The sequence below is a fragment of the Callorhinchus milii genome, unplaced genomic scaffold, assembly GCF_018977255.1.
Source record: "Callorhinchus milii isolate IMCB2004 unplaced genomic scaffold, IMCB_Cmil_1.0 Scaffold28, whole genome shotgun sequence".
NCBI classification, from domain to species: Eukaryota; Metazoa; Chordata; class Chondrichthyes; order Chimaeriformes; family Callorhinchidae; genus Callorhinchus; species Callorhinchus milii.
In genome coordinates, this window is record NW_024704769.1 from 696,385 (window position 1) to 722,793 (window position 26,409).

Here is a 26,409-nt window from a genome sequence, read left to right on the forward strand (position 1 = left end):
ATTATTGATTAGCTTAAAAAATGATCTGATGCTCTCGACCTTCGCTGAATTAAGTGGGGGCAGCTTACAACCAAAATAGATTGGTTCAGGTTTGCACAACATATACAGTCAATCCACTTCCCAGTATATTCTGTGTAGAGAGGAGAGAGGCATGTAGATTGATGAGACCCAATGAGTGCCAATGAGATGCTCCTCAGTGCTGCACAGGATCACACGCATTCCAGCAACACACATTATATTTCACAGGCCTTTCATGTCGGGAGGACATCCCAAGGTGCTGGACAGTCAGCGATTTGAACCCGAGCTGGGGGTTGGGATCAGGAGGGGGTGGGTGGAGGGCGGGGAGGTTGGGGTGACCGAAGGCCCGGTTGAAGAAGGTTTTGAGACGGGCCTTGGGGGAGCCAAGGGAGAGAACGAGGCGAAAGGGACTGTGGGATGGAGTTCCAGAGGGTGGGGTGCAGGGAGGTTGAAGACCTGAGCACCGATGGTGGCCAGAGCCCCTGAGTGGAGGGAGTGGACAGGTCTTTACGGACCCGCATTGAACCCAAACGAGACAAGAGCGTTTGCAGAGCTGTGGGTGGTGCAATGGGAACACTTGCCTTCCTATTATCTCACATCGGCAGATTCTGAGACGCACTAAGGTGCAGTTCACCGCGCTAAGCCGGGCAGGTTACGCTCTCTCCCTGCGCATCAACCCGGGCTTTATAACGTTTAGAATTCAACCTAAATAAATCTCATTACCGTCCAACAATGCTTGAGGAACCATTATAAAAAAGCTCCTCCAAAACTCCCTATTAAAAGATCTGTTGACGGTTCTCCCTGTAACTGTGTGCGAGTCCATCCAAAACTGCCCAGTAAACAGGCACCATTTGCCTCTGATATAACAGCCTCCCCTCCCCCAGCCATTACAGCTGTGGCTCCCTGATTGGGAGTATCTCTGTACCCTGCCCTGCGTGTGACTGCACCCAGTGTTATCTGCGCCCCTCCCTGTACCAAACGCGCAGCATTAATCAGTCAGTCGCAGGGTCTGGGTGTGTGACGCACTGACCTGATTGCACGTGTTGATGTCCGCCCCTTCCTTCAGCTGGTCCAGGAGTTTGTCCAAGTTACCAGATCGTGCGGCTCTGAGGAAACTGGTAGTGGCGTCGGCCTGAGAGAAAGAGAGAGAGAGAGTGGTAAATCTCCAAAAGTCCATGGCACACATGGAGCTTGGCAACGCAACCACAATATGATGAAGTGTCTCGAGGTAGCAGATGTCATCCACTGACCAGCTTGATCCAGGCTAACACCTTTTTTTTTGGTCAATCTCGTTCCAACCCCATCCCCCAACATCTCACACACAAACACACACACTGCATCTCACACACATACTGCATCTCACACACTGCATCTCACACACACACACTGCATCTCACACACACACACTGCATCTCACACACACACAAACAAACACACACACTCACATCCTCACAGCTTGCTGAATCCTTAGGCAAATTTCCTTAGTCCAAGTGACTATTTACCAGCAGTAAGTAGGAACCCGGTCGTTAGTCAATTTGGCGGATGGCTTTCTGGAGGTAATGATCCCTTCCCGCAAAAAATTGTGTATATATCGTAATGCGCAGCCCTGTAGCTCAGTGGTTAGAGCTCTCGGCTCCCAAGTCAGGGCAAAACATTGGGCAAATTTCCTTTCTCCACAAACACGCCTCTGTTTACCAGCAGTAAGTAGGAACCCGGTTGTTAGTTGATTGGAGGATCTCGTTTTCTGGGGGTTAATAATCCCTTCAAAAATAAATAATAATAATTTGGGTTAGGGTTGGGTTACTCCACGACTGTTTGTGGGGACACTGCTGGGCGCAATTGGCTGCTGCGTTTCGTCCACAAAATATACAGTCACTACACTTTATAGTGTATCCTGTGAAGCGCTTTGAGACGTCTTGAAGACGTGATGAAGCCCTGGGTCAAATGCAGCTATGATTATTATTCCCTGTGTGTGAGCGTTAGACAGCAGAGCAGACTGTGTGAAACGATAGATCAATACTACACTGCACCTGCTGTACGCAGCAACACCGGGGATGGATCAGTGACGTGAAGCCTGCAATATCACTGCAGGGTCAGCCAGCCCTGTGAGAGAGGTCCTTAAAGCAGCTCTCCCTCCCTCCCCTTCTCCCTCCCGCCCGCCCACTCACTTACTCCCTCTCCCACTCAGTCACTCCCTCCACCCTCCCCACTGCCCCCCGCTCGCCTTCCCCCTCTCCCTCCGTCTCTCCCTCACTGACTTTGTTTTCGACAAGAGAAGGCCTGAGCACTGAGTTACCCAACACTTGTGTACATTACAGCACAGAAAAGGGGCCCATTAAAGAGTCCTGAGGCTCAGTGGTTAAAGCCTTCGCCTCGCAAGCGAGAGGACCTGGGTTCGATTCCCGGGCGGGTCAGGTTGGGCAAGTTTCCTTACACCACACACACACACCTCTGTTTACCAGCAATCAGTAGGAACCCGGTTGTCAGTCGATTGGCGGATGGCCTTTCTGTGGGTAATAATCCCTTCAAAAAAATATAATTGGTCACTTCAATCCACGACTGTTTGTGGGACGCTGCTGTGCCAATTGGCTGCCACGTTTCACCCACAAAATATACAGTCGATTCACTTCACTGTATATTCTGTGAAGCGCTTTGAGACGTCTTGAAGATGTGGTAAGGCGCTTTATCAACTGCGAGGAGTATTATTATTGTTATAATCATTTCTGAAGCACTTTACGCTGATCTCATTCCTCGCCTCTGGACTTATTGTGTCAGGGCTGGTGTGGCAGCTCAAATCCCTTTGATCTGGCAACTCATCTCATCTAATGTCTCAACTCGCTGCACGCAGTGATCTGACACACTGAAGTGCAGTGACAATAATAATCCTTGCATTTGATACAGCACCTTATCACATCATTGAGATGTCCCATAGAGCTTCACAGAATATACTGTAAAGTGAATTAACTGTGCACTTTGTGGGTGAAACGCGGCAGCCAATTGCGCACAGCAGCGTCCCCACAAACAGTCGTGGATTGAAGTGACCAAATTATTATTGTTGTTTATCTATGGGCCTGTGTTTGCGTCTCTGCCTTGTTCCTGGGCACGGACAGTGTCGAAGGAGCTATCATTAGGTGTGTCACAGTCGCAGTGTTGACAGCAGGAATGCGCGGCTACACTTTTTCAGATCGACGGCTCATATTTCACAGACGAAAGGAATCAGGGTCGCATTTACACACGATATTTCCTGAACTCAGGAAATCCGGTGTTACTTGGCACTTGGTTTAGACGGTGACCTTTCACAAAGAGCCACGCTGACACAACCAGCTCCCGCTACATGTGATAACAGCCGCCTGTAACATCGAAACATCCTGTGTGGCTTTTTACAAGGAAACCGCTGATCAGTGTAGTGACTGTGTATTCCTAGGTAGACAGTTTGTGGGCATCAAAGTCCCGTAAATAATCATTAAACAAATGAACGAGGATTAGAGTTCAATAATCTGTATAGACCTGTCCACTCCCTCCGCTCAGGGGCTCTGGCCACCATCGGCGCTCAGACCTTCAACCTCTCTGGCCCCATCCTTTGGAACTCCATTCCCACAGTCCCTCCACCTCGCCCCCTTCCTCGCCTCCTTCAAGGCCCGTCTTGAAGACCCTCCTCTTCGACCGCGCCTTCAGTCACCCTCCTACCCCCACCCTCCACCCTCTCCTGATCCCAACTCCCAGCTTGGGTCCTAATCCCTGACTGTCCTGAGGCTTGGGACGTCTTCTCGATGTGAAAGGCTCCGTGTAAATTCATTTGTTGATGTTGTTGTTGAACTGGAGAGGGATTGTTGGCCAAACTGGGGCGGAAACTCTCTTCTCTTTTCCGATAGAAACTGCGGGATCTTTAACATAACATCTACCTGAACAGACCTGGTTTAAGTGTCTCAATTGAAGGACGGGGTCTCCAATAATGTGGCATTCTCTCCCCGCCTCCCTCGCCCCACCCTCCCCCGGCAATGCACTGGAGCATCTTCTGACACGCACACCCCCTTGTCTTTCCGTCCACATGATATTCTGTCCCCCTGAGCTTCATCACACGAGCAGGAAACGATATTTAAAACTACGGGCAAATAGGCGGACGGAAACGTCTGGGAAAAAAATATCCCAACACTAGAAATCAGCCTCTGTATCCTGATACCCACACAATTAAATTCCTGACAGCTGTTTTAGCAGCGACAGCCTAGGATTGCAGCCTCTGAACATTCTGCACAGCCTGGTTAGCTATCCTGGGAATCCTCCCCCTCAGCTCCTGTTAACCCCACAAGCCAAAGCCCTAACTAACTAAAGGATAGGGAAGTCCTGGCTGGACAAGCAGTGGGAAAGCTTGGCCAGACAGTGATATCAATGGCCAAGCTATATAGGTTTAGCTGGATAGACTCCAGCAGTTACCCCAACGCACACTCTGGTCTCCCCCACAACAAGCCTTGGCTTTGCCAACCTGCGCCTAATACTTTCCGGAATTAGTTAAGCAGGGGGCGTCTCTCCAGGGAGAGAGAGAGAGAGAGAGAGAGAGAGAGCATTCCATTCCAAACTATATTTGGGGGATTTCGATGTTTAATAATAGCAACAATAATAATCCTTACATTTGATATAGCACCTTATCATATAGTTGAGACGCCTCAAAGCGCTTCACAGAATATACTGTAAAGTGAAGCACGGCAGCCAATTGCGCACAGTAGTGTCCCACAAACCGTCGCGGACTGAAGTGACCAAATTATTATTTTTTAAATTTTATTTCAAAACAATTGTTACTCTCGGAAAAGCGATCTGCCATTCGACTAACAGCCGGGTTCCTACTAAGTAAACAGAGGTACGTGTGTGTGTGTAGTAAGGAAACTTGCCTAAGGTAAGGTAAGTAAACCCTGCCCTGAAACACTGCCGAGAATAGGTCACCAAACTGGTCAAGCCATAACACTGGGCCAAATAGGCACAGACCAACCTTCAGAAGGGAGCCATTGTGTGACCAAAGTGTTGAGCAAAATCACTAACCACTCAGCAAGATAACACCAAACAGCTAAAATACCACCCAGAGTGTTGTCTAACATGCACAAGAGCCTCATATCTAGTCACAGAGTGTTACTATATTCACACAGGAATGGAGGGAAGAGCCTACAAAATATACAGTCACAACACTTTACAGTATATCCTGTGAAGCACTTTGAGCCGATTCAACGAGGTGATACGGTGCTAAAGGATTATTATTATATTATTATGATTATATATTATAAAAAGCGAGGGATAAAAGAGGAAATAATAATCCTTGCATTTGATACAGCGCCTTATTCACGTTGTCAAGACATCTCAAAGCGCTTTGCAGAATCTTCTGTAAAGTGTAGTGACTGTGTATTTTGTGAGCGAAACGCAGCAGCCAATTGCGCACAGCAGCGTTCCCCACAAACAGTCGTGGGATTGAGTGACCAAAGGATTATTATTTTAGTTTTTTGAAGGGATTATTAGAGATGCAAAGGCAAAGCGAGAGAATGAGAGAGAGGGGGAGAGACAGATTGTAAGAAAGACACAGAGAAGCTGAAGGTTAAGCAGAAGAAAATGATAATCAGGCTTGGAAACAAAGCTGTGATTTATCACTCGTTTTGGGACTGAAGGCTATATCACTGGAATAGGAATAGGAGCTGTGATCTTCACTCCTGATAAATCTTTTGGACCACTGTCATTCTTCAAATGAATATTAACTCGGCCTCTGGCAAGATGCCTTTTCCTCTCCCAATTGAATGTGAAACAAGCACCTGAGCTGGAGTGAGCATCAGGTGCCCCCGACATGGTGTTTGACACAGTCATTTCGAGCGTAAAAACAGCGTAGGACACGGCAAGTGCAACGTGTCGGTTCAGCTCAGCACAACACACACAGAGCGAGAGAGAGAGTGTGAGAGAGAAAGAGTTAGAGAGAGAGAGAGACCGGACGGCATAAAGAAGCTTCCATGAGTTGCGTTTCATTCATATGGGTTTACTCACTCTGCGTGGTTTGTCTGTCCCAGCCCCAGCCCCAGCTCCAGCCTCGTCCCACAACGCCATTCACTGCCGTCTCAACAGAGGAAACCTGACACTGGTCGCACTGACTCCCTCCCTCCCTCCTTCCCTCCCCGCTCGGTCCTTTTTTAAATAGCTGCCAAGTGAGCGAGCTATTCCCCCTCGCATCGCAACCTGGCTAAAAATACCAGCGAGGAGGAGGGCTGGGGTTCTCGAGCTCACTCCTGCCTCTCCCGTCGCCCAGACGGTTTGGCTATCTCAGGCTCGGCTCGTCGCTGGCTTAAACACAGCCGCTGCTTGTGTCACAAGAGACTGGGGACTGTGGCAGCAACACAGTTGCCTTGGCCAGATTCCAGTGCAGGAGACACCCCGGGAACTTGGCGAAGAGTTGGGAAACTTTCTGTCCCTCTACCCCCTCCCCTCGGCTGGCTTGAGCGATCTCCGTCTGTCAAAACGCTGTCCTCTCACCTCGGGAATGTTCCTCTGGCTTGGCTCCAGGCAGGGAGAGAGAGAGAGAGAGATGAAGGTGTCTGGTGTCACTGACCACTGCCGAGAGGAGGGGATGTGGGAGGGGGGAGGACAGGGGAGGAATTTGGAACTAAAACTTTTTTGGGGGGGGAGTCAACCGGGTATCTGACACGTGTGGAAATCCATCACCGCTGCTTAAGAGTCTCCAAACCCGAGCTGAGAATTCCAGGCATCCCAACTACACATGGAAATCCCAGAGATAGAGTGTTGGAATGGAATGCGCTCTCTCTCTCTCTTTCTCTCTCCCTGGAGGGATGTATTCTGTTTACCTAATTCCGGAGAGTATTAGGCGCAGGATGTCAAGAGTCAGGGCTTGCGTGGTGGGGGGGGGGGAGCCCAGAGTGTGCGTTGGGGTTACTGCTGGAGTCTAACCAGCTAAACCCACACACAGCTCGGCCATTGATGTCACTGTCTGGCCAAACTTTCCCGCTGCTTGTCCAGCTCGGACCCCCCTCACCGTTAGTTAGTTAGTTAGTTAGGGCTTTGGCTGTGGGGTTAACAGGAGCTGAGGGGGAGGATTCCCTGCCCCCAGAGACTGGTCGGCCCTTCCAGGTGCTGCCGATGAGCCGGGCCGGGCTGGGCTGCCGTCAGGCGTGTCTTCGTTTAGTGAGAGCACCAATCATAGTGAGACACTAGAGTCTCGAAATTTGGAGATTGAGGCGAAGAAGACACTTTGGTTTATTTGATATAAAAATAATCCTTACATTTGATACAGCGCCTTATCATGTCTTCGAGACGTCTCAAAGCGCTTCACAGGATACACTGTAAAGTGAATTACTGTTTGTTTTGTGGGCAAAACGTGGCAGTCAATTGCGCACAGCATTTGAAAGAATTATTACCTCCTGAAAAGCGATCTGATAATCGACTTACAACCAGGTTCCTACTTACGGCTGGGTAAACAGAAACGTGTGGAGTAAGGAAATCTGCCCAACATTTCCCCCTGCCCGCCCGGGAATCGAACCTAGGTCCTCTCGCTTGCGAGGCAAGTGTGTTAACCACTGAGCTACATCCTTCCACAAAATGCCTTCACACTAAGGCACCCGGTGACCCAACCCTTTCTGGTAATCTGTTGCGGTTATTAATTCCCGCCCCTCCCCCCATTCCCCCCTTTCCAAATCCTAAACTCCTGCAGCAAACCATTCTCAGTCCCGCACACACACAACACTGACTGTTCACATCACATAATAATAATCCTTGCATTTGATATAGCGCCTTATCACGTTGTTCAGACGTCTCAAACGCTTCACAGAATATCAGGAGAGCCTCGGTCTTGTTGACATTCAACTTTAGAAAGTAGGCTCTCATCTAGGACTTGAAGTCCGACAGACAATCTATGAGGACAGAGTGGCCCTGGAGTTGAGGGTGGAGGCAGAGAGGTAGAGTTGGGTGTCATCCGCATACATGTGGAAGTTGACCCCATGTCTGCGGATGATGTCACCAAGAGGGAACATGTAGATATTGAAGAGGAGACCAGGACAGAGCCCTGAGGAATATAGATGTGTGGAGTAAGGAAACCTGCCCAACGTTTCGCCCTGCCCGGAAATCGAACACAGGTCCTCTCGCTTGCAAGGCGAGTGCTCTAACCACTGAGCTACGGGACTCATAGAACCATAGAACAGCTGAGTCACTCAGCCCACCGTGAGTGTGTTGCTCTGTTTAGAGCAATCCTTTCAGCTCCATTTACCCATCCTCCCCGCACCCCCCCATGCCCCTCCTCAAACCCCTGTAGCTATTCTTTTTTAGGTGCCGTCCTGCAGATGAGACGTTAAACCGAGCTCCCGTCTGCCTGTTCAGGTGAATGTTAAAGATCCCGCAGTCCTATTTGAAAAGAGAAGGGAGTTTCTCTCTCTCTCCTGGTGTCCTGGCCAACAATGCTCCAAATAAAGTCGTTCGCTCAACCCACGGCTGTTTGTGGGGACGCTGCGATGCGAAATTGGCCGCCGCGTTTCTCCCACAAAATACACAATCGATTCACTTTACAGTGTATCCTGTGAAGCGCTTTGAGATGTCTCAAAGACGTGATAAGGCGCTGTATCAAATGCCGGGATTATTAATATCAGGCGAATTATTCACTGAAGACCCACACTTATTCCCATTGAGACCAGCAAGGCTTGTACTCACTTTTCTGAAGAGTTTGAAAGGCATTTCAGTCGCTAATAGGATTCATTCAGGCTCTGGAGGAACGGGAGCTCTCTCTTTCTCTCGCTCTCTGATGTCTTGAGTGTGGGGTGAGTGTCTAATCTGTTTACACCAGACCCGGCTTTATCAGCAAGGGGGGAGATTTGCCTTGTCACTGTGAGTGTGTGCGCGTGTGTGTGCTTCACTGTGTTTATTCCTGCTCAGTTTGGGTGGCTAACTGCCCCAACACTCTGACTATCCTCGAATGCCTAACTCATCACTCTGAGTGGTGGGTTGGGTTTATGTATAAAGATGGAGTCCTGTAGCTCAGTGGTTAGAGCACTCGCTTTGCAAGTGAGAGACCTGAGTTCAATTCCAGGCAGAGGGCGAAACCTTGGGCAAGTTTCCTTACTCCACACAGAGCCTAATAATAATCCCTTCAAAAACCCAAAACAATAATAAATTGATCATTTTCAATCTACGACTGTTTGTGGGACATTGCTGTGCGCAATTGGCTGCCGCGTTCGCCCACAAATATACAGTCAATTCACTTTGCAGTATGTTCTGTGAAGCGCTTTGGGACGTCCTCCCGACGTGAAAAGCGCTATATCAAATGCAAGGATTATTATTATTTTTATTATTAAGATCAATAAATGTGTCTAGGATACTGACAACCTGATGACCAGAGTACTAGTGACTAGTTAATCTGGGTTTGAGCTATCAGGAGTTTACAACAACCACACATGACATTTACACAGCGCCTTTCACGTCGGGAGGACATCCCGCTGGACTGTGCTGACAGTCAGGGATTTGCACCCGAGCTGCAGGTTGGGATCAGGATGGTTGGGTGGAGGGCATAGAGGGTGGGGGTAGGAGGGTAACCAAAGGCCCAGTCGAAGAGGAGGGTCTTGAGACGGGCCTTGGAGGAGGCAAGGGAGGGGACGAGGTGAAAGGGACTGTGTGGGATGGAGTTCCAGAGGGTGGGGGCAGAGAGGTTGAAGGTCTGCGGAGGGAGTGGACGGGTCTATACGGACCCTCATTGAACCGAAACGAGACAGAGCGTTTGCAGAGCTGTGGGTAGTGCAATGGGAACACCTGCCCTCCTGTTATCTCACATCGGCAGATTCCGAGACGCACTAAGGTGCAGTTCACCGCGCTAATCCGGGCAGGTTACGCTCTCTCCCTGCGCATCAACCCGGGCTGTATAACGTTTAGAATTCAACCTAAATAAATCTTATTACTGTTCAACCGAACCATTATTTTTTTTTGCTCAGATGTCTGACACATGTAGGAACCCATCGCCGTTGCTTAAGAGTCTCCAAACCCGAGCTGAGAATTCCAGGCATCCCAACTACACATGGAAATCCCAGAGATAGAGTATTGGAATGGAATGCGCTCTCTCTCTCTGGAGGGAGGTATCCAGTTTACCTAATTCTGGAAAGTATTAGGCTCAGGTTGGCAAGACCCAAGGCTTGGTGGAGCCCAGAGTGTGCGTTGGGGTAACTGCTGGAGTCTAACCAGCTAAACCCACACACAGCTTGGCCATTGATATCGTTGTCTCCCTGAGATCTCTTTAAAGTTATTACATTCTCCAGCCTCCAGGAACAGCAAATTCAGAGACAGTAATTGATAATAATAATCCTCGCATTTGATAAAGTTCCTTATCACGTCTTCAAGACGTCTCAAGGTGTTTCACAGAATATACCATAAAGTGAATTGACTGTGTTTTGTGGGCGAAGCACAGCAGCCAATTGCACCTAAACAGTTGTGGATTGAGTGACCCAATTGTTATCTTTTGAAATGTAATTTTGAAGGGATTATTCCCCCCGGAAAAGCGATCCGCCAATCAACTAACAACCAGGTCATTTATTTACAGTTTATTCTGTGAAGCATCTTAGACGTCTCAATGACATGAAAAGGCGTTGTATCAAATGCAAAGATTATTATTATCATTACTACTGTTTCCCAACTTCACTGAGAACGATTTGCTTTTGTGAAGCGTGGTCACAAAGAACCATGTTTAAAGCTGAAAAAAGAGAGAAAGATAAAGGGAAAGCAAAACTCATTGGGGAAGAAAAACTGATGTGGATTCAAGTGTTGAGTGAGAGACACTCAAAGCAACCCAGCTACACAGTGTCATAAATCAGTGACAAGCAATGTTAGGAGGTTAGAACCTCTGTACCAGCCCAATACCCTGGGAAGTCACACCAGGATATAATATATACTAGTATATAATAATACTCCTTGCATTTGATATAGCGCCTCATCATGTCTTCGAGACGTCTCAAAGCGCTTCACGGAATATACTGTAAAGTGTGTATTTTGTGGGTGAAACACGGCAACCAATTGCACACAGCAGCGTCCCCACAAACAGTTGTGGATTGATTGACCAAATCATTATTATTTTTGAAGGGATTATTACCCCCGGAAAAACAATCCGTCAATCGACTGACTAACAATCGGGTTCCTACTGACTGTTGGTAAACAGAGGTGCATGTGTGGAGTAAGGAAACTTATCTAACGTTTTGCCCCTGCCCGGGAATCAAACCTGGTCCTTTAGCTTGCGAGTCAGGCGCTCTGAGTACTGAGCTCCAGGACTCCAGTACTGGCAGCACACGATACAGCAGCAGCACTGAGCTGGCCTGCTCTCTGCGTGGAGCTTGTTCTCTGATGTTCTCACAGACAGTCACAGTCTATTGACTGAAACCAGATTCAAGACACGTTTCAAAATCGTCTCCAGGATTCAGTCTGATCTCTCCCTCCCTCCTGCACGCGCAATCACCTTGTGCTAACACAACACGTCTGATCAGAGAAAGGCCATCAATCTCTGTGTCGCCTTACGCTGAGTGAGTAGCTTGTTCTCACCTACACCTTCATGGGAGCAACTTGTATACGATTGTTTCACTCGAGTGTCATAATAATAATAATCCTTGCATTGACTTGGACTTGGGTATAGGTACAATTTCCAAGTTTGCAGATGATACTAAGATGGAAAAGTAGTAAACAGTGAGGAGGATAGCAGCAGACTGCAAGAGGACATAGACAGACTGGTAAAATGGGCCGACACGGGGCAGATGAAGTTTAATGTGGAGAAATGCAAAGTGAAGCATTTTGGAGGAAGAATGAGGAGCAATATGAGCTGATGGTACAATCTTAAAGGGGGTGAAGGAACAGAGAGACCTGGGGGTCATATAAGGAAATCTTTCAAGGTGGCCGGACAGGAAGATAAAGCTGTTAAAGAGCATCCGGGATACGAGGCTTTATAAATAGGGGCATAGAATACACAAGTCAGGAAGTTATGATGAACCTTTATATAAAACACTGGTGGGGCCTCAGCGAGAGACTGGGTTCAGTTCTGGGTCCCACACTTTATGAAGGATGTCAAGGCAATGGAGAGGGTGCAAAGGAGATTTCGCATAATGGTACAAGGAATGAGGGACTTCAGTTATCAGGAGAGGTAGAGAAGCGAAGGTTATTCTCCCTGGAGCAGAGAAGGTTAAGAGGAGACGTAATAGAAGTTTTCAAAATAATGGCAGGATTCGATAGAATTGAGACGTCTCAAAGCGCTTCACAGCATATTCTGTAAAATTAATTGACTGTGTATTTTGTGGGCGAAACGCGGCAGCCAATTGCGCACAGTAGCGTCCCCACAAACAGTCGTGGAGTGAGCGACCAAATTATTATTGNTTTTTTTAAAGAACGTTATCCCCGGAAAGTGATCCGCCAATCAACTGACAGCCAGGTTCCTAGTTACTGCTCGGTGAACAGAGGCGTGTGGAGTAAGGACACTTGGCCAACATTTCATACCGCGTAAACACAGTTATTACTGCACATAATTGTATTATTCCCTTCAAAAATAAATCAATAATAATTTGGTCACTTCAATCCCTCACTGTTTGTGGGACACTTCTGTATGCAATTGGCTGCTGCGTTTCACTCACAAAATATACAGTCAATTCACTTTAAGGTATACTCTGTGAAGCGCTTTGAGACGTCTCAACAACGTGATAAGGCGCTGTATCAAATGCCAGGATTATTATTATTATTATAATACACACAGCTGGTAACACACAGTGGATTATTATATAATATAGACTGGGATGTAATACCCAGGTAACACACAGTGTTGTTATATAAAATCACCAAAAAATTATGCTCGAACACTGAGTACACATTGTCCAGATATTGCCGAAATACACAGTGTTTGCACAATCAGTGTCACACAGACACCACATGAAGTGATGCACACACACATACATTTGTAGTGTCTCTTTCTCTCACACACACACGATGCCTCGTTCACACTTTCAGTGATTCGTGCACACCACACGCACACTTGTAGTATCACACACACAAATGTACAGTGTCACCCACAGAGGGCAGGTTAAATTCAGTCACAAACACAGGTTAAATTCAGTCACAAACACAGGTTAAATTCAGTCACAAACACAGGTTAAATTCAGTCACAAACACAGGTTAAATTCAGTCACAAACACAGGTTAAATTCAGTCACAAACACAGGTTAAATTCAGTCACAAACACAGGTTAAATTCAGTCACAAACACAACAACAATAATCCATTGCGACGTCTCAAAGCCCTTCACAGAATATACAGACGGAATAACTGTTTGTCCGGCTTGTCCCTCGTACCCTCCATTCCACCATCGGTGGCCACTCTGCTATAGGACTCCAGGGGGAGATATCTGGAACTCTCTCGTTCTCTCTCTCTCCCTCCCCAAAAGGCTGTCACCCATTCTCGCCCAACTCCGCTGGCTTCCCATTACATAGAGGATACAGTTCAAGATCCTGGTCCTCACTTTCAAAGCCATCTACGGTCTTGTTCCCCTCTACCACTCCGACCTCTAAACCCCTACCATCCTGTTCGCTCCCTCTGCTCAGTGGGCTCTGGCCTGTTTCACGTCCCCCGCCTCACTCGCCCCACTATCGGCGGGCGGGCCTTCCACCACTCTGCCCTCACCCTCTGAGGTGGAGAGATGTTTGTGAGGTCGAGGTATCAGGGGATATGGGGCAAAGGTGGGCAATTGGAGTTGAGGTACAGATCAGCATTGATCTAATACAATGGCGGAACAGGCTTGAGGGGCCGAATGGCCTCCTCCTGTTCCTACGTTTCTAAGCTCCATGCCAGAGTGTGAGCTCAGTCCAGGTTGACGTCCCAGTACAGCACATACTGGAGATACTGTGTTATCGGAGACGCCGTTCTTCAGATTAGATCGTAAGTGACCGAGTCCCATCCTGTCTACCCATTGAGGTGGATGTGAAAGAGCAAAGGACTGTATTAACACAAAGAGGCCGGTTGCCCAGAGACAAACGATGGACAGTACTTTGGGTCCGACGGGTAAGTACACAGTGTAGACAACAACAATAATAATCCTCGCATTTGATACAGCACCTGATCACGTCTTCATGATAATAATAATAATAATAATCCTTGCATTTGATATAGCGCTTTTCACGTCGGGAGGATGTCCCAAAGCGCTCCACAGAATATACTGTAAAGTGAATTGACTGTATATTTTAGGGGTAAAACACGGCAGCCGATTGCGCACAGCAGTGTCCCACAAACAGTCGTGGATTGAGTGACCAAATTTTTTTTTTTGAAAGGATTATTAACCTAAAGAAAATTAGTGACTGTATATTTTGTGGACAAAACTGTAGATGAGTGGGTTCAACCGTCAGAACAATGTAGCTGTATCGGGTTCCCTCTTTCTCTCGTCTCTTTCTGTCATGGAGTCCAGTGGCTTAGTGGTTAAGTTTGCACGCCTCGCAAGCGAGAGGTCCGGGTTCGATTCCCTGGTGGGAGGAAGCCTTAGGCAAGTTTCCTTACACCAACACACGCCTCTGTTTACCTTGCATTAAGTAGGAACCTGGTTGTCAGTCGATTGGTGGATCGCTGGTGGAGTGAGAGTAATAATCCCTTTTTAAAAAAATGGTCACTCAACCCACGGCTGTTTGTGGGGACGTCGCTGTGCTCAATTGGCTGCCGCGTTTCGCCCACAAAACACACAATCGCTGCACTTTACAGTACATTCTGTGAAGCGCTTTGAGACATCTTGACGACGTGATTTGGCACAATATCATACGCAAGGATCATTATTACTATTACACATGGAGTTAAGAGAGAGCCTGGTTGGTGGCTGTGCTATGCTGACAGTGCTGTAGTAACAGGATTGCCAGGTAAGAGAAATATTCAGGTCACTACCACACGTGTGTGAATTCTCCATCTGTCATGACGCTCAGAGCTCAGAGATGGAGCCGGCCGGAAAACCAGTCAACCGACGCTTCCCCTTTTCCTCTGATCTGTATGTCCAGTCAGTCTAAAACCCGCCAACCACGAGCTACCAGTCTGAATCTTACAGCACAGACGGAGGGCATTCGGTCCATCGTGCCTGCGCCAGCTCTTTGAAAGAGCTACCGACTAGTCCCACTCCCCCGCTCTTACCCCAATAGGAAGAAACTGTTTCCTCTGGTGGGCAGGTGGGTTGGTGACCAGGGGACAATTATATAAGATAATTGGCAAAAGAATCAGAGGGGAGATGAGAAAAAAAATCTTTTTTTACCCAGAGATTTATTATGGTCTCGAACGCATGACCTGAGGGAATTAGATAGGTACTTGAGAAGGAAAAACATGCAGGGCTGTGGGGTAAGAGTGGGGAGTGGGACTAGTTGGGGTAGAACAGTGAGTGGGACTAATTGGGGTAAGAGCAGGGGAGTGGGACTAGTTGGGGTAAGAGTGGGGAGTGGGACTAGTTGGGGTAAGAGTGGGGAGTGGGACTAGTTGGGGTAAGAGTGGGGAATGGGACTAGTTGGGGTAAGAGTGGGGGAGTGGGACTAATTGGGGTAAGAGTGGGGGAGTGGGACTAATTGGGGTAAGAGCGGGGAGTGGGACTAGTTGTGGTAAGAGCGGGGGAGTGGGACTAATTGGGGTAAGAGCGGGGAGTGGGACTAGTTGGGGTAAGAGTGGGGGAGAGGGACTGTTTGGGGTAAGAGCGGGGGAGTGGGACTAGTTGGGGTAAGAGTGGGGGAGAGGGACTATTTGGGGTAAGAGCGGGGGAGTGGGACTGTTTGGGGTAAGAGTGGGGGAGTGGGACTGTTTGGGGTAAGAGCGGGGGAGTGGGACTGTTTGGGGTAAGAGTGGGGGAGTGGGGGTAGTTGGGGTTGGAGTGGGGGAGTGGGGGTAGTTGGCAGCTCACTCACCTCGCAAGTGAGAAACCCGCAGGTCGACACTGTGGGTGAATTTCCTCACTCCGCACACGTGTGATCATAATCCCTCAAGAAAATAACAATAAATTGGTCACTCAACCCACGGCTGTTTGTGGAGACGCTGCTGAGCGCCATCGGCCGCCGTGTCTCCCCCACAAAATATACCGTCAATTCACTTCACAGTGTATCCCGTAAAGCGCTTTGAGACGTCTCGAAGACGGGATCAGGCGCTGTGTCAACTGCCGCTCATTATTTATTATTATAGTTCACGGCGTTACCCCAAACCCGAGTGGTTAGGATGGAGGGGAGTGCGTCAACAACAGCAACACAATCCTGCAAACAACCAATGTGAGCCTGTGAGTGTGTGAGTGTGTGTGAGTGTGTGTGTGTGTGTGAGTGTGTGTTTTAGTGTGTGTGAGTGTGTGTGCGAGTGTGTGTGTGACTGTGAGTGTGTGAGTGTGTGTGTGAGTGTGTGAGTGTGTGTGAGTGTGTGTGTGAGTGTGTGTGAGAGTGTGTGTGTGAGTGTGTGTGTATGTGAGTGAGTGTGTGTGTGAGTGTGAGTGAGTGTGAGTGAGTGTGTGTGTGAGTGTGTGTGTGAGTGTGTGTGAGTGTGTGAGAGTGTGTGTGTGACTGTGAGTGTGTGAGTGTGTGAGTGTGTGTGAGTGTGAGTGAGTGTGTGTGCGAGTGTGTGTGTGTGACTGTGAGTGTGTGTGTGTGTGTGCGAGTGTGTGTGTGTGACTGTGAGTGTGTGTGTGAGTGTGAGTGAGTGTGACTGTCTGTGAGTGAGTGCCTGTGACAGAGAGAGAGAGTTTTCATAAATAACTCATCGTTCAGTGACAGCGCTCTGCGCAGTGCTCTAACCTCTGATGTGCTGCAGCTAAGAATAATTTCTGCTGATGTACCTACTCTCTCTCTCTCTCTCTCCCGCTCTTTCTTTCTTCCTCCCCCTCAGTCCCTGAATCTCTCCCCGTCTCCCCCCCCCCACCCCCCCTCTCTCCGGCAGAGGATTAAATCAGGTCTCTCTACATTTATCCAAAGACATGGGGGAAGGGAGGGAGTGAATACAATTAATATAATAAAATTATTCACTGTGCCAAATGCATAATTTGATTAAACTGAGGAGGGTGATTTAAACACCAAGGCAGGTGTACGTATAATATTCATGGCTCCCACGGCGCATCTGAGAGAATTTAAACTGCAAAATATTTGTCGTTTAAACACTCAATCTCTGCCAGTTTGTGGGACGCTGCTGTGCGTATTTGGCTGCCGCGTTTCGCCCACAAAATATACAGTCACTAGATTTTACAGTGTATCCTTTGAAGCGCTTTGAGACGTTCATAGATAGAAGACGTGATAAGGCGCTGTATTAAATGGAAGGATTATTATTATGGTGATGATGTTGATGATGATGACACCATCTTCACTCTGTGGTGGACTGACAGACACTGAGAATTTTGCAGCAACAAAGACCGGTCACTGCACCAGCGCTGCCCCAGCAGTGCAATCACAGCCACTGTATTTACAACGTACTTTATCTCAGAGCCGTGTTCCATGCAGGGAAACTGAATAGTGATCGTATGGAGTCCTGTAGCTCAGTGGTTAGAGCACTCGCCTCGCAAGCAAGAGGACACTCGTTTGATTCCCGGGCGAGCGAAAACCTTAGGCAAGTTTCCTTACTCTCTCTACACGGCTCTGTTTTCCCCAACAGTAAGTAGGAACCCGTTTGCTGGTGCATTAGCGAATCGCTATTCCAGGGGTAATAATCCCTCCCCGAAAAAAATCTGGTGAATTCAATCCACGACTGTTTGTGGGGACGCTGCTGTGCTCAATTGGCGACTGCTTTTCGCCCACAAAACATACAGTCACTTCACTTTACAGTGTATCCTGTGAAGAGCTTTGAGACATCTCAAAGACTTAATAAGGCGCTATAGCTAATGCCAGGGTTATTATTATTATTTACCCTCGAGTCAGGCTGACTTTCTGATCACTATTCGGATACAAACAAATCCACTGTGTATGTAAGAGCTGGGAACTCTCGCGCTGTTTGCTCTCCTCAGGCTGGAGCGAGTGCCAAAGTTGCCTTGAAGTGAAGTGCGATAGAGATTGAGGCAAATTAGTAATTAGTAACTGCTTAGTTAGCAACTTGCACTGCCTGCCAGGCAAAATGCCAGGTCACAGACCTGTATCAAAGTCTTATTAATTCTGTGTTCATTGACATTTTGTTCTTTTTCTCTGGTCTCAGTTATAAAGCTCATAATAATAATAATCCCGGCATTTGACACAGTGCCTTATCACGTCTTTGTGACGTCTCAAAGCGCTTCACAGGACACACTGTAAAGTGAATTGATTGTATATTTTGTGGGCGAAACATGGCGGCCAATTACACACAGCAGCGTCCCCACAAACAGTGTGGTTGAGTGACCAAATTATTATTTTTTTTGGAGACATTATTACTACTGGAAAGTGATTCGGCAATCACCTAACAACTGACTGCTAGTTAAACTCCTCACCACCTTCGCTGCTTGAGGCACAGCAGTTGGTCAGAGGTCTGGTGAAGCTTTGTTCCATTTCCTGGAGCGATGGGATTGAGGGGTTCACAACAATAAGGGGGAAGTGACCAGTTGGATGGGCAAATCCCTCCTTCCTCCAGTTGAGGAATAATTGGTGGCCGTGCTTTTAGCCACTGAAGCCCCGAATTTCTGGAATTCCCTGCCCAATTGGTAGACTCGTAGCCTAGTGGTTAGAGCAACTCACCTCGATTCTTGGGCAGAAAGAAGCCTTAGGCAAGTTTACTTACTCCACATGCTTCTGCTTGTATACAACAAAAACAAAATTACATTTATAAAGTGTCTTTCACGGTGGGAGGACGTCCCAAGGAGCGGAACAGTCGGGGATCAGGCCCAGAGTGTGGGAGGTGGGGGGGGTTGGGGGCAGGAGGGGTATGAGAGCGGCTGAAGGCACGATCGAAAAGGAGGGTCTTGAATCATGCCTTGAAGGAAAGGGAGGGAGCGAGGCCAAGGGATGGAGTTCCGGAGTGTGGGGGCAGAGAGGCTGAAAGCCCGGCTGCCGATTGTGGAGGTTTGAGCAGGAGACACGGAGCACGCCAGAGCCTGCTGAGTGGATGGAGCGGACGGGTTGATAGGGTGTAGGTAGGTCAGCGAGGTAGGAGGGGACGAGGCCGTGGAGGGCCTTGAAGGTGAGGACGAATATTTTGAACTCTATCCTCTGGGGGATGGGGAGCCAGTGGAGCCGGGGCTGGCGAGGGTGGGGGTGATGGGGACATAGAGCCTGGTGTGGGAGAGGGCACGAGCTGCAGAGTTCTGGATGTCTGCAGCTTGTGGAGGGAAGAATTGGGGGAGATGTACTCGAGCCTTGAGGTGATGAATGTGTGTATGAGGATTTTGGTGGCCTGAGGGGTGAGGCAGGGGCCTGAGGGGTGAGGCAGGGGCCTGAGGGGTGAGGCAGGGGCCTGAGGGGTGAGGCAGGGGCCTGAGGGGTGAGGCAGGGGCCTGAGGGGTGAGGCAGTGGTGGAGTCGGGCAATGTTGTGGAGGTGGGAAGGCAGAGCGGGTCATGGCATGAACATGGGGGAGAAAGGACAGTTGAGGGTCGAACAAGATGCCCAGGTTCCTGACTCGCTGGTGAGGTGGATGCTGATGCTGCCAGTGCCTGAAGCGCTGGTGTGAGCCAAGCAGGAAGGCCTCGGTCTTGCTGACATTCAGCTGTAGAAAGTTGGCTCTCATCCAGGACTTGATGTCAGACAGACAGTCTGACAGGACATCAATTGTCCTGGAATCGATGGTGAAGGCAGAGAGGTACAGTTGGGTGTCATCCACGTACATGTGGAAGTTGACCCCATGTCTGCGGATCATGTCACCAAGGGGGAGCAAGTAAGAACACCACACGAGACTGTGCGGGGGCTGGAAGAGAAATTGTTGGCAGAGACAAATTGCAGACAGTGAGCGAACTAAGAACTGAACCACTTAAGGACAGAACCTTGAAGGTTGAGGTGAGAGGAGAAGCAGTGGTGGAGGAAGGAGTGGTCCACGGTATCGAAGGAAGCAGAGAAGTCGAGGAGGACAAGGAGGCAGAGGGAGCCCTGGTCCCAGATGGACAGGATATTATTTGTGACCTTGACCAGAGCACTGCCTGTGCTGTGAACTGGGGGGGGGGTGGCGAGGGAGTGGCGGTTTGGAGGGTGGAGGCACTTGATTCTATCCCCTCGCTTTTGGACTTGAGGAAATTCAGCACCTCCTCACAGTCAGAGCTTGAGGAGAGAATGAGACGTGAGAGGGTGCACAGAGGAACCAGTTGGTAGTGGAGAATAGGAGCCTGGAGTTATCCTTCACCTCGAAGATTATCTTGGAGTAGAAGGACGATTTGGCGGAAGCGAGTGAGCAGCTTTATGGTTTGATGTGGTCCAGCCAGATCTGCCGGTGGACCATTAGATCAGATTGAGCCAGACTGTTCGACAGCCCTCACCTATTCCTCGAGGGAGCGGAGGTGGCTGGGAACCAGGGTGAGGTTCGTGAATAGAAGGCAGGTTGGGAGGTGGGGGGGCAAGGCCATCAAGTGTGGTAGAGAGGGAGTTGTGGAGGAGAGTCAGCGAGGAGGATAAATCAGTGCGGGAGGTAGGTCAGAGGGGGAGGAGTTCAGACGACTCCAGGGCAGCGGAGAGGTATTTGTGGGGAGATTTTTTTCCAGGGGCGATAGGAGATGGAGGTTTATTGAATGGCGGTGGGGAGAGGGGTTTGAGGAGTTAAAGGAGATGAAGTGGTGATTGGCTTTGTCTGTGACTGTGATATCCGAGACACTGAGGCCCCGGGTTATCACCAGGTGGAGTGGATGACTATGAACGTGGGTGGCAGAGTGGTTGTGGAGGGAGAGGTTGTGAGAGGAGGAGAGAGGAGAAGTCCGAAGGCATGGAGCAGGAGGTGGGGGTCAGGTGAAAGTCCTGACTTGATTAAATAAGTACACGGTTGTTAGTCGATTGGCGGATTACTTTTCCGGGGATAATAATCCCTTCAAATATAAATAATAATAATAATTTGGTCACTCAATCCATGACTGTTTTTGGGGACGCTGTTGTGCGCAATTGGCGGGCGCGTTCCGCCCATAAAGTACACAGTCACTACACTTCACGGTGTATCCTGTGAAGCGCTTTGAGACGTCTCGAAGACGTGATGAGGCACTGGGTCAAATGCCGGGATTATTATCATTTTCGCGGTTGGATCTTGGAAAGCAATCTCTGACAGAGGCGAATGGTCACTCACCGTGTCACAGCGCCCCCTTCCGTCAGAAGCAATGCCACACACCAGGGCACAAATTCCCTAAAGACTTTGGACGTGATAAAGCGCTATATCAAATGCAACGATTATTATTACTACTATTATTATTTTATAATAATAATAATTATCCTTGCATTTGATGTAGCGCTTTTCACGTCTTCTCGACGTCCCAAAGCGCTTCACAGAACACACTGTAAAGTGAATTGACTGTATATTTGTGGGCGAACGCGGCAGCCAATTGCGCACAGCAATGTCCCACAAACAGTCGTAGATTGAAAATGACCAATTTATTATTGTTGTTTGTTTTGGAGGATTATTATTAGGCTCTGTGTGGGTAAGGAAACTTGCCCGAGGTTTCGTCCTCTGCCTGGAATTGAACTCAGGTCTCTCACTTGCAAAGCGAGTGCTCTAACCACTGAGCTACAGGACTCCATGGGCTCAGGATAACTTCCTCTTCCTCCCTCCCCCACTCCTCCTCCCCAATGTAGTGCAGCAAGCGCTACGTCAGAAAGATCCACATCTCGCAGAAAATATCAATAACAAACAACCAAAAATTACATTGACACATTGACTGTATATTTTGTGGGCGAAACGCGGCGGCCAATTGGGCACAGCAGCGTCCCACAAACAGTCGTGGGTTGAAGTGACCAAATTATTATTATCTGTTTTTTTTTAGGGAATTATTACCTCTGGAAAAGCGATCTGCTAATCAATCCACTAACAACCAGGTTCCTACTCACTGCTGGTAAACAGAGGCGTGTGGAGTAAGGAAAATTGCCTAAGGTTTGCTGTGGCCTGAGAATTGAACCCAGATCCTCTCGCTTGTGAGGCAAGTGTTCTAACCACTGCGCTACAGGACTCCAGGGGGAGAAATCTGGAACTCTCTCTCTCTCCCTCCCCCCAAAAGGCTGTGGATTATGTCTGGATCCATTCACGTTTTCCAGACTGAGGTGGAGAGATGTTTGTCAGGTTGGGGGATCAGGGGATATGGGGCAAAGGCGGGGAATTGGAGTTGAGGTACAGATCAGCCTTGATCTAAAAAAATGGCAAAACAGGCTCAAGGGGCTGAATGGCCTCTTCCTGTTCCTACGTTCCGTCAGATACGGCAAGACAGCAGGTCTCTGGGGGTGAAAACTAAATGTGGAACAGTCACCAGGAAGAGTGTCCTAATAGAAGTAAGAAACTAGCTCTACGTTTCTTCCTGCCTGGGATCGAACCCCCATCCTCTCGCTTGCGAGGTGAGTGCTCTAACTACTGAGCTACAGGCCCCTCAGGCAGAATTAAATTCAACAGATGCAAGTGTGACCTAATAGAATGGTGGAACAGGCTCGAAGGGCTGAAAGGCCTAAGCCTCCGGCATGAATATAAATGTAAGTTGTTGTTGCTATGTTCCTACAGAGTCCTGTGTAAGTGCTCAGTATTCACAGGGCTTTCACAGTGAGCAACTGGTTTCAAGGTCCTGTAGCTCAGGGGTTAGAGCCCTCACCTCACAAGCGAGAGGACCCGGGTTTGATTCCCGGGCGGGTCAGGTCAGGGCGAAACATTGGGCAAGTTTCCTTACTCCCCCCCCACACACACACACACACGCCTCTGTTTACCAGCAGTTAGTAGGAACCTGGTTGTTAGTCAATTGGCTGATCAAGTGTCCAGGGGGAATAATCCCTTCAAAAATAAATGAAAATAAATTGGTTATTTCAATCCACGACTGTTTGTGGGGACGCTGCTGTGCGCAGTTGGCTGTTCCGTTTCGCCCACAAAATACACAGTCAATTCACTTTACAGTAGAGTCTGTGAAGAGCCTTGAGACGTCTCAAAGAAGTGATCAGGTGCTATAACAAATGCTAGGATCATTACTACTATTATTATAAGAAGCGAGGAAGGGATTACAGATGACATACGGACTTTAAACAGACCAGTCATCCATTCTCCTCAGACCAGCTGTGCTCTCTGTTCCACCAGTTATTTCTGCCTCAACATCCTTGGAGTATTGGATGCCCTCTATAACATCTGTCATGAGAAGCATTATTTTCTGTCCTCTCTTCCCTCCCCTGGGTATGTTTCTAATGCTCATCATCAGCCAACACAACTGAGAGGATGTGACGCAAATACCTAACGACATAAAGATAAAATTATTTCCTCCGGTGGGTGGGAGAAGCATCTTAACATTAGAGCCAGGCCATTTAGTTAAATCAAGGGCAGCTTTTCACCCAAAAGGTTAGTGGGAATCTGGAACTCTCTCTCTTTCTCCCCCAAAAGTTTATGGATTATGCCGGGATCCATTGAAGTTTTCAAGACTGAGGTGGATAGATGTTTGTTAGGTCAGGGTATCAAGGGATATGGGGCAAAGGCGGGTAATTGAAGCTGAGGTACAGAACAGCCATGATCTATTAGAAAGGCGGAGCAGGCTCGAGGGGCTGAATGGCCTCCTCCTGTTCCTATGTTCCTTTGAGAAAGCAAACCCACAACAATGTCAGATACGCCAAGGCAGCAGGTCTCTGGGGGTGAAGACCAAATATGGAACAGACACCAGGAAGTGTTTCTTGACACGGAGGGGGAAAAGCTTATGGTTAAAGGGCAGATGAGATGAGAACACTTAGCTCAAGATCCTCACACTCGTCTTCAAATCCCTTCACTCTCTGGCACCTCCCTACCTCTCCCACCTGCTTATATCCCCAACCTAATACCCGCTGCCTCCACTCTTCTGTCTGTGGCCTTCTGCTTGACCCTCAAGCCCTCCGTGACACCATCGGTGACCGTGCTTTCAGCCACTACGCCCCAAAACTCTGGAACACTCTCCCTCGATCCCTCCAACTTGCCCCTTTCTTCCCGATCTTCAGATCACTCCTGAAGAAGTTCCTCTTTGACCGTGCCTACAGTCACCTCCCTACCCCCAGCTTGGCATTGTGCTCCGTTACTGTCAAGTGCTCTGGGATGTTACCCTGTGAGAGGGGCGCTGTGTAATGGAAGTTGTTGTTGAATTTAACTCTGCCTTTAGAGTCCTGTAGCTCAGTAGTTAGACCACTCGTTTCCTTATTCACGCACACGCCTCAGTTCACCCGCCAGGAAGTAGGAACCAACTTGTTAGTCAATTGCAGGGTTTTGGGGGTTAATAATCCCTTAAAAAAATAACAACAATAATTTGGTCACTCAATCCACGACTGCTGTTTGTGGGACACTGCTGTGCGCAATTGACTGCCGCGTTTCACCCACAAATTATACAATCACTACACTACACTTAATAGCATATTCTGTGAAGCGCTTTGGGACGTCTCGAAGACGTGATAACAACAATAATTTGCACTGATATAATGCCCCTCATGTAGGGTAGTGTCCCAGAGCACTATATCGAATGCAAGGATTATTATTATTTCCTGTAATCTCCTCCTCTAGATATTAGCGTTTCCTAGAAAAGATTAGTGTAATCTTAGTCAACTTTCATCTGGGCACAAAAAAGAGCCAAGCTGCTCGCTCCGATCAATGTGTAAAACCATCACTTATCATAACATGAAAGGTTTGTGGCAGTCCACGGGGGGGGAGTTAATTAATAGGACAAAGAGGAAACGAAACAAATGACTTCTGTGATTGCGTGACCCGTCAGCCCGCCTCGCCTTGAAGAGCAAGTGCTTGGGATCGCGGAAAAATCCCGCAGACAGAATTTCACACGGGAAGAGGCCAGGAAAAATTGGCAACTGACTGGATCCAGCATTCCCAGCCTTTTAAGCGCTCCAGGGCGCTACACTGCGTGAGGGGCGCTATATAAATGCAAGTTGTTGTTGTTGATGTTGTTTTGGGAGAGGGAGAGGGTTCCAGATTTTCACTACCCTTTGTGTGTGGGAAAAAGCTGCCCCTGATTTCACACCTGGCTCTAACTTGAAGATGATGCCCCCCTTGTTCTGGATTGCCCCACCCACCAGAGGAAATAGTTTCTCTGTAGCTGCCCTATTGAATCCATTTATAACAATAATAATCCCGGCATTTGACACAGAGCCTCATCACGTCTTCGAGACGTCTCAAAGCGCTTCACAGGATAATAATAATAATAATCCTTGCATTTGATATAGCGCTTTTCACGTCGGAAGGATGTCCCAAAGCGCTTCACAGAACACACTGTAAAGTGAATGGACTGGATATTTGTGGGCAAAATGCGGCAGCCAATTGCACACAGCAGCGTCCCCACAAACAGTCGTGGATTGAGGAATCAGATTATTATTATATATATTTTTTGAAGGGATTATTACCCCTGGAAAAGTGATTTGCCAATTGACTTAACAGCCGGGTTCCTACTAACTGCCGGTAAACAGAGGCTCGTGTGTGTGTGTGTGGATGGGGGGGGGGGGGGGGGGGGGGAGTAAGGAAACTTGCCCAACGTTTCGCCCAGACCTGACCCGCCCAGGAATCGAACCCGGGTCCTCTCGCTTGCGAGGCGAGGGCTCTAACTCCTGACTCTAAGTCTGTACACTGCTCACAACACTGGTTGTAACTGTAGGAATAGAGAGAGCCATGGGATGGGTTTGTGACAATAACCCTCTCCCTGTGCAAGAATCCCCAACTCTGATCGAAACAAGAGCTCTCTTTACCAATTCCATTGCTCAATAATAATAATTTTTGCATTTGATACAGCGCCTTATTACGTCAAGATGTCTCAAAGCGCTTCACAGGATATACTGTAAAGTGTAGTGACTGTGCATTTTGTGGGGAAACGGAGCAGCCGATTGCGCACAGCAGCGTCCCCACAAACAGCCGTGGATTGAAGTGACCAAATATAGTGGAGTCCTGTAGCTCAGTGGTTAGAGCACTCGCTTTGCAAGTGAGAGACCTGAGTTCAATCCCCGGCAGGTCAGGGTGAAACCTTGGGCAAGTTTCCTTACTCCACACAGAGCCTAATAATAATCCTCCAAAACCCCCAAAAAACAATAATAAATTGGTCACTTTCAATCTACGACTGTTTGTGGGACATTGCTGTGCGCAATTGGCTGCCGCATTCGCTCACAAATATATACAGTCAATTCACTTTACAGTGTGTTCTGTGAAGCGCTTTGGGACGTCCTCCCGACGTGAAAAGCGCTATATCAAATGCAAGGATTATTATTATTATTTTTTTTTGAAGGAATTATGTGGGAAATGTAGGAAAATGACAAGCGCCGGCTGATGTGATCACTAATGCTGAACTTCTCGGGCTGTGTGTGTGTGAGGGCGTGTGAGAGCATGTGT

At 48.4% G+C, this 26,409-nt stretch overlaps 1 protein-coding gene across 1 annotated transcript in view; it reads right to left on the minus strand.

Annotated features, from left to right (window-relative positions):
• Positions 1 to 26,409, minus strand: part of LOC103189746 (ankyrin-1) — a 125,524-nt gene that overhangs the window by 78,709 nt on the left and 20,406 nt on the right. The window contains exon 2 of the mRNA XM_042344589.1: positions 1,049 to 1,150. Within this exon, the coding sequence (XP_042200523.1) occupies positions 1,049 to 1,150 (102 nt within the window). The remainder of the gene's footprint in view (positions 1 to 1,048; positions 1,151 to 26,409) is intronic.